This window comes from Anopheles maculipalpis, chromosome 3RL (genome assembly GCF_943734695.1).
Source record: "Anopheles maculipalpis chromosome 3RL, idAnoMacuDA_375_x, whole genome shotgun sequence".
In the NCBI taxonomy this organism is placed as follows: domain Eukaryota; kingdom Metazoa; phylum Arthropoda; class Insecta; order Diptera; family Culicidae; genus Anopheles; species Anopheles maculipalpis.
The window spans coordinates 5,260,861-5,269,844 of record NC_064872.1 but is presented as its reverse complement, the minus strand read 5'-3'; the positions used below and the strand labels follow the sequence as shown (position 1 = coordinate 5,269,844).

Genomic DNA, 8,984 nt, shown 5'->3' with positions numbered 1-8,984 from the left:
ACAAACCTATTCACTAACGTGCCTTGTTGTGTGGTGTGGGAACTATACTGTTCGAATTGGTTCGAATTCTCGCATCAAAAATCCTAACTGACTATTTTGATGAGATGACGACAAAAACTATGTGTAATTATGCCACCTAGTTTACCTTGTTCCCGGGTCGCTTGAACGTAGAGGTGATCATCGATGATGTCTTTTTTTTGTTGAGAAAACTTATCAATATTCTTTTGGACCTTCGCCTAAACTAAAACCATCCTTAACGTAGGATCAATTACAATGCCATTAAGTAATAATGTCCGACTTTCCACGCGTTTCACCAAACAGAAACGAACAGACGCGATCGATTAGGTACGCTAGTACCATGTCCGCTATTAATACACCAACGAGAATTCGTCGAAACTGCAATCGATCGAGAGAGATGGATTAGTGACACGTTTTCGGAAGCTAAAGCGTCCTACAAATCAACTTACATCCGCATCAAAGTCGATCACTTCGAACATCTCGAGCAGATCGGGTATGATGCCCAACGCCAAGCACAGCACAATCGCGCTCGAACCGAAGATCGCGTACGAAAGCAATCGATTCTCGCGCAAACTCTCCATAAACGGATGACCCTTGTAGTTGACCGCAACCGTTGCGATCTGCATAGCAATGCCAATGATGTACACCGTGCTGTTCACGATGTTTGGTTCAAATTCTTGCTTTTCATCCGGTGCCAGGTCTACGTTTAGCTTCACCTTTCCTTCCCTGTTCTCAGAGAAGCGAAATTAGTAAAATCAAAATAGGTACCAAGGAAGTGATTCATACCGTGGAGGAGATCGGGCATTTGCTTCGTGCACCATGTAGATCAGGGCCGAGAAATGGACTGCAAACTGTGCCAGGATCGTTGTGACCGAGTAAAGGTTGAAGATGTTCGGCAAGGGCGCTTGCTTCGACAGCACCTTCAGCGGTTTTGAACGCGTAATAAACAGGAAACAGGCTGCGGTCAGTAACCCGTGCAGGGTTAGTTGGGCATCACTGTGCTTAACGCCGTCGATGTACAGCACCGACTGACAGTAAGCGGAGATCAGTGCATTGAGGGCAAGAATTTTGAACATCTGTAACGTCGTTACCAGAGTGCAGCGGCCCTGCTTAATAATGTGACACACTGAAAATATAAAGATAAGTGTGATTAGAAAAAGAAACAATAATAGGTAGTGGATGAAGGGAGCTTAAAGAGTGATTATTCTAAATTGGAACATAACCACGCAGGCAAATGCATTAAGATCTTCCGTAATCAATTTAATAAATCGAATACGCCTCACTTACCACAATTGATCGATGTCAACCGGCTGGTGAACGGTGCAGCAATACTCGCATCACCCAACTTCACTATCTGCACCTGTTCCTCATCCATCTCCTTCAGCGCTTTCTGCAACCGTTCCTGAGCCGCACTTTGATTTTCCCGCGCACGAATGATCGCCCTTTCGCGAGGCGTTAGCTGCCTTCGATTAGCGGCATCATCGATCACACCCGCCGCATTTGGACCGGTCGCTGGTTTCAGTGCCTTTTTCTTGTCCTCCTTATCATCCTGCTGCTGCTGCTGCTGTTGCTGCTCCCGTTGCTGTTTACGATCCGAGCGTGAAGGCATGTGACTCAGCAAGGACACACCGACGTGGGCATGCTTCAGTGCACCCACATCGTTCGTTCCATCGCCACACATAAGCGTATAGAAGCCTAGCTTCTTAAGGGTAGTTATTACGTACTCTTTCTGCTTCGGAGCAAACCGTGCAAAGACGGTAGCGTACGGTATTAGCTCGAGAAGGTACGCCTGACGTTCCCGATCGAGATACTGTAGACCTTCGCCGGTAATACAGAAATCATACTCCCGATACAGTTCTTTAACCGTGCGGGAATCGACGGGAAGCTGTACTTCGCGATTGATCGATTCCCAGTGCCATTCGCTTGGGCCACTCTTGCCAGTGCTTCCGTTAAGATCTTCCGGTGGAGTTAGAATTACGATCGTTCGCCGACTGAAGCGAAGTTCCTTCGCGACGTGACACGCAGTTAGTGGATTGTCTCCGGTGATCATCATCACTTTGTGCGATGCCTGAATGATCTCTTTAATTGCGTACTTTGAGTCGGGCTTTAGTGGACAGGAGATGATGATGAATCCGGCAAACTCTAGATCACGCTCCACATCGTCCCGCTTCAGCTCACGCACCGTATTGTTGTCCAGGGTTCCGAAGTTTTTGTAACCAAGGGCAAGGACGCGGGCGCCCCGGCGGGAATACTCCAGATACGTTCGTTCGTAGTGTTCCGGAACGGTTTTAAGCATCTTTACGATCACTTCAGGAGCTCCTTTAACCGTGCCGATGTAGCAGTTTTCATTCGAGAATGGAATTAAATATCCGGCCAACACGGACATGCGCTTGAGAGAGGACGAGAAGTGGAATCGATGATAGATTCGAAGAGCTTTGAATTTCTTACGCTTCGGTACGCAAGAATCGCCCTTGGTGAGGTTCCAATCGATCGCCGTTAGGGTCGCTTTCTCGAGTGGATCTCCCACCAGTCCTTCGTCGAGTTGAACTAGCGAATGGCAAGATCCGAGTACGTGAGCTGTCTCCTCTGGTATGTCTTCAATCGGTACGATTGTTGCGTCCTGCTTTAGTCCAGCGACACCTTCCACCACCAGGTTATCGCTCGTCAGAGTTCCCGTCTTATCGAAGCAACAGATCTGTACTTTACCGGCAAATGGCATCCGGAACGGTTCCGTACAGTATACGTAAACCTTCGATAGCTGCAACAGCGACGTATTGACTGCCAGCGACAGCTCGATCGGTAGATCCGGTGGAATGATCGACGTCAAGATGAGCGTACATTCGAGGAACAGTTTGTACCGGTTACGCTCCGGATCTTCCGTACCCTTGATCCACACGTACGATGCAGCCGCAACCGCAAACACCAGCAAAAACAGAATAAATGCAAACGTTTCCAGATTGTTTTCCGTCACGCGTTTCACGCCGAACAGGATCGTTCGTAGCAGCTTGCCCTGGGATGTGTTAAATCCAGTGCGCAGCACGTACCCGATGCAGCCGTTGTCCGGCGACCGCATTGCACCCTTGCTCGGTGCCGAATGTTGCACAACTTTCGTGCCACGGAACAGCACATGTAGCTTGCCGTCGGCTTCAATATCGAGCACCTTGTCGTGTTCATCAGTGTTGTTCTCTAACGATTCCTTCATCTGTGGAACCGATTCCCCAGTCAGCATGCTTTCGTCCACGATGCAAGAACCTCGGATGAGCAGCAGATCGCACGGGACTATGTTTTCATCCTGCGAGCGGGTAACGGACACGAGATCACCGGGCACCAGTCGGGCGGAACTGATTGGACGCCAGCGCCGATTGCGGAACACGTTGATCTGGTACGGTTTGTTACCCATTTTGCGAATTTCCGACAGACTTCTTAGCTGCTGCTGCACCAGCACACACTCAAAGATGACGAGCATGCAGAGCGTAAACAGCGAATAGTACATGTACTCGTCCAGGCACCAGAGCAGTACGGAAAATATCTGAAACACGAAGAACGGTGCCGTCGCACGTTCCTTGAACAGTTCGAGAAATTCCGGCACCACCATCTCCATCTCGTTGTCACCGTACGTGGCCTGGGCGAGCGTTACGTCTGCATCGTCCAGGTGGCCCTTCGATTCAAAATACTCCTCATACGTTTTGTGGATTGGAAATTCGACGCTCCGGAACTGGGCCTTGTTCGGGTCCCAGATGTATTTGGTCTTTTGAAACAGAAACCAGTACGTCAGCTCGCCGTCCTCCTTCGCAGTGCCCTCGGCTTTCGTCTGCCGGATGCGTACCAGCTCCGACGAGCCATTGTTTTCCGTCGGTACAACCTTCGCGACCGCTCCGGCACAGGGCACTTTCGTTCGTCGGCAGTTTAGGAACGTTTGGACGTGCACGCTCCAGAAACAGCACAGGCACACGAAGATCTGCGTGAAGGCAATGCCGGCTAGAAACAGAAGCCCCGCATCCTGATATTCGTCGATACCGTAAACAAACACCCACAGATACAGCCAGAGTGCGTACACCACCATAAACGGCATGACGGCACCGCTCAGCACCACCGGCAGTGGAATGTGGATCGTTGCATACTGGACCAGCTCGTCCAGGGAGCCACCGGTACTGCTACCCGTCAGTTGCTTCGTTCCGAGGCCCATCGTTGTGACGTGTAGAGCGCTGTCTGTTGCCTGTGGCTCTTCGTCGTGTAGTTCCGGGCCTTACGCGGTACGCCTTCCCTAAAACTAAACACCCCGCCGCCAACCGGTGGGCGGTACGGTGGGTTTTGCGGGAATGAACACTTTATCACAACCTCGACGTTTTGAACGTCGTTTGCCCCGAAGGCAAAGGTGAGGCTGGGATATGTCTCGCCGCACACACACACCGACACGCACTAAAACCGGGCCATCGCATGCACCCGGAGAATCTCCCGGAGAACCGGAGCACAACTCAGCACGTGATAAGTGGTGCCGTACGAGGATGAGGAGTGATAGTAAAACGTGATGAAAAAAAACTGAAAGCAGAATGCCTGCTGCACCACCTTACACGGCGCAAAGGTATGCCGTAAAGCTTATTTCGATAGAAAATGTCGGAAAATGTTGTATATTGCAGCGAGAAGAAATCGTCGTGGCAGTACGTTCGTCACTACTTTTTTTGTTGCTTTTCTACCTTTGACAGTTGATTGTTAAAGTATAATTACACGTCGACAAAGGATTTGACAGTTTGGTTCGATGAAAAATATAAAATAAATTGTACATCATTATCAAATATTTGAGTAAATCGGAGCAGAAATGTTTAAAAAAATACTTCCATTTGCTTCAGCCTTAATTAAACTCCTAGTTTTAATATGAAAAATGTACAAAAACATATTCCACTTGCTTTTGTTTACACCACACACGTGTATTCGATGCAGCAGCACAGATGACGTCTCCACCTCGTTTGTACACATAAATAAACAATAAACATCAGCAAGCATCTGTTCGGTATGGCCGGCTGAATGGTTTTACTCATTTGGTCAAAGAAAAGTAAATATTCCGCTGCTTTGTGACCCGCGAAAGGTTCCTTCAGGCAAGGATGGACAAATCCACGCCCGAGTCACCATTGAAAATGTTGCTCAATGCTGCAACGAGACCGACGAGCACATCGTTAGTGAAGGTGAGTGTGTGTTATGCAGTACGGAATTATCCAGATGGTAATTGCTTATCATGTGGTTTCTAATACACGTTTTCCCTTTACTTTACAGCAACCTCCGCAGGCTGGGATATTGATGCAAACACCTGTACCTACTGGACCACAGGAAGCATTAAACTCGGTTCTTGTTAGGTAATGATTCATACGATTGCATGTACAATAATTTTTGTATTCGCAATATATTTTAGTTTGAAAAGCTGCAACTGTAAATTCTGAATATTAGAAAAATGATAATACTTTAGTTGTCTGGTGGCCGAAGCGGTCGCTTGGCTCGGCATTACTGGGTATCGAATCCCATCCGGACCATCTTGCCGTACGCAGGACTCTCCTTCCGGCTGCGGGTTGTTAAATAAAGTCCAGGAAGCCAGATAGCAGGCCGAATCCTCTTTACGTTGCAAGATCGGGCAAGATCCCGCCAAAGTTGATATTCAAATCCGACTTTTCATTTATTCCGCAATCACACACCACACCAAACTACTGCCCCCAAAATTGTCCGTTTTCACCCCTTCAGTTCCCTCATTTTTGGATATTTAAAAAAAAAATTCTAACAAAACCAATTTAAAACCCCTTATATACGTTAATCCCGAACAGAAACTGCGTAGCGACGGTTAGTGTGGGCTGCGAACTAAACCTTACCACGATCAACTTCCGGACGCGCAACTCTGAATACAATCCTTCGCGCTTTCATGGTGTCGTCATGCGGATACGTGACCCCCGCTGTACCGCACTAATCTTTCGCTCGGGTAAACTCATCTGCACTGGCGCAAAAAGTGAACAGCAGGCCCATCTTGGCCTTCGCAAGTTTGTACGCATCATCCAGAAGCTAGGCTACGACGTCAAGTTTCTCGACTTTAAGGTACAGAATCTGGTCGCAACGGCGGATTTAAGGTTTCCGATCAGGCTGGAAAATCTGAACCAAATGCATGGCCAGTTTAGTTCGTACGAGCCGGAACTGTTTCCGGGGCTTATCTATCGGATGGTGAAGCCGCGGGTGGCACTGCTAATATTCGTCAACGGTAAGATCGTGTTTACCGGTGCGAAAAATCAGCGCGAAATAAGCGAAAGCTTAGAGAACATCTATCCGATTCTACAGAGCTTCCGGAAGAATTGATACCTTTCGTTGCAATCGTGGAGCAATCAATTTAATTATCATTAAGTGTGCGTAGATAATTGAAACCGGCCAGAGCATTTTCATTTTAATTATTTTCAAACGTGATCAAACTTCTTTGAATTTAGCTGTACGATTTTTTTAAATAATAAACCAGCTCTTATTTAACGTATCATGCTAATAGAAGCATCTTTTACATACCGAAAAATTATTAAATAAATATCCTCATACGAAGAGCACCGGATTCAGGCAAGAGCGTGTGACAAAAATAGAATCATCCAACTCCAAAATCAATTTTCATTTTGGCGACGGAAGTTGAATGAATTCGTTATGTAGCGTTCTTGTACGCCTCAAGGAAGCATTCTCGTACGCGTGTGTATGTGTCTGTGTGACCCACCAAGAGCGAAAGTAAAGGGATGGGATGTGTCGCACATGTATGACGTGAATGCTGCAAGACGCATCGCACACACAGCAACAGCGAGATGCGAGTAGAGTGTATAAAATCATCCCCGAAAGGGCTGCCAAAAAAAAAAATGGAACCGAGAGACCGAAACCTCCGCTGGCTCCGGAAAGTCTGAAGTCGTGCAGTTGACTGACGCAAAAGTTTTGTCACCAGCGCCATTTGTGCCATCATTGCTATGCAATGATCGGCTAAAAGTTGGATTGAAAATAGGGGTGAGTTCCGAAAATCTCCTGTGAAGAAGAAAGAAAAAATAAACGGAACAGAAGAGAATCAATGGAACATGAGCTCATGCTGTGATTTTTGGTCGTTGCTGTGCGATGCGATACGGAGCCAACAGTGCCATCCATTTTAGAATGGATGGCAAAAGATGCTCACCACAATACAACCATCCTCTCACTCAACACTCGAAAGCAGTCTGAGTTGGTCGCCGAAAATGTTTGCCAATTGCAACGGAATTGTGAATTGAACTTCGGGAGTTCATATCTAATGCCACATCCTTATGGGGGATGGGGGGAAAGCAGCATTGTGATCAAGATGGGATGGCTCATTGATTCGATTTTCGGTCCAGGGGAAAAATTTGTTGTTGCCAGAAGGACCATAAAAGGGTGAGACTCGAAAAATGTTCACTACTTAAAAATAGATTCCACAAAAATATGATGCAGAACGGTGGTGTTGACGAATGGATGGGGTTGGGATATGGGAAAGCGGGGAAGTGGAAAGAAAATCAATTTTACCCACACGACTTGTTAATAAATATTTCACGCCCATGTGCAGAGTACACGAGGGGGGAGGAGTTGCGAAGTCTTCACCTCCATACTAAACCACCGCCACGTGGCGATGTTCCTTGGCAGAAAGCAAGGATTCCGTTCGCGTAGGGTCGTTGTACGTGACGACGACGTGAAGTGCGCCAGTAAGTGCATCAGAACACAAACTGCAAAAATGATTCCTATCGCTAACCGCGGGAATTTGACCATTTGTGCGGGAGGAACGTTAAAACCTCGGAAGCGAAGAAGCAACAACATTTCCGACAGCGGAGTTACGGTTATGCTATTAGGAGTGCGAAATTGGGTCATCGCGATGGTGAAATGGTGTTTTGCTGCTACTTAGTTACTGTTACTGCTGCCTGGGGTTGATTTAAGTGGCCAGGGCAGAGCAGGGCAGTGTCATCAAATGCAACTCATTTCCGAATTATGCCAACGAACGAAGGACATTATTACTGCTTTGGGGCGTGTGGGTAGGGTCCACATTTTTACGAGTACCCTTCTCTTTATCAAACATTTAATTAGTGGTCCACGGTTAGTGAACGCGTAAATAAAGCAATCTAATGCTATCCGGTACAGTAGATTAATGGTAAACGATTGATTGACGGCTGGTGGATGATTGGTTGCTGTTAGGGTAGTTGGAAGAAGGACAATTTTTTGGCAATAACTTATATGAGGTGTGTTAAAAAGAAGCTATGGAGTTTTAAATTGGAATGACACATCATCTCATCCAAAAAAGAAAAGGTATAAAATTAGCTATTCTAAATTACACATTAGATCAGTTAGACCTTACCTTAGACCTTGATTCAAACTTTTGCCTGGAATGATTCTAGGAACCTGTTGGCTACCCGTGGATAATGTGCGATAAAATGCTTATACGAGGTTCCATAGACGACAAGATCTCTTCGTCTTTGTGATATCTTGGAGGACTAGCCCTTTAGAAGACGAGACATTGGTGGCCGACAAAACTTCTTCGTAGAAGATGAATCTTGAAAAAACGGTCAATGAGGTCTTTTAGTAGACATCTTAGGATTAGTGCCTCAATTGTCAAGGCCCCTTGATAGTCGAGGTTATGCTAACATAAGGAAATAAGATATATTGAGATTAACCAGGCAACATGAACGACCGTCAGACAATGAGCTCTCTAGGTAGCTAATATCCCCTGAATAACGACACCTCTTGGATTAGTATGTATTTCTAGAAGGTTTGGAAGACAAGGCCCCTTTGACGACTAGGTCTTTTGGTCAACGACTCTGTCTTTTGACAATTAGATTCCTCAAACGATTGAGCATGACACCGCTAGTCCATAACAAACCAGCCGGAGCTTAAATGTGAATGGTTTGACGGAATAATAAATCAGGAACTATGACGATTATTTACGTTCTCAGTCGATATTTCAAGACTCCTCTCCCAACCTT

At 46.6% G+C, this 8,984-nt stretch overlaps 2 protein-coding genes across 2 annotated transcripts; one reads left to right on the top strand and one right to left on the bottom strand.

Annotated features, from left to right (window-relative positions):
- Positions 1–279: 279 nt before the first annotated feature.
- LOC126563909 (endoplasmic reticulum transmembrane helix translocase) lies at positions 280–4,205 on the bottom strand. The gene is made up of 4 exons (XM_050220699.1): positions 1,306–4,205; positions 805–1,144; positions 468–744; positions 280–396 (listed from the first exon to the last, which is right to left on the bottom strand). The coding sequence occupies exons 1-4, from the start codon at positions 4,202–4,204 to the stop codon at positions 280–282; spliced, it is 3,633 nt and encodes a 1,210-aa protein (XP_050076656.1). The 5' UTR covers position 4,205.
- An 887-nt stretch (positions 4,206–5,092) lies between these two features.
- On the top strand, positions 5,093–6,345 carry LOC126565338 (TBP-related factor). The gene is made up of 3 exons (XM_050222511.1): positions 5,093–5,198; positions 5,287–5,366; positions 5,826–6,345. Exons 1-3 carry the CDS (start codon positions 5,118–5,120, stop codon positions 6,343–6,345), a joined length of 681 nt encoding a protein of 226 aa, XP_050078468.1. The 5' UTR covers positions 5,093–5,117.
- Positions 6,346–8,984: the final 2,639 nt, after the last annotated feature.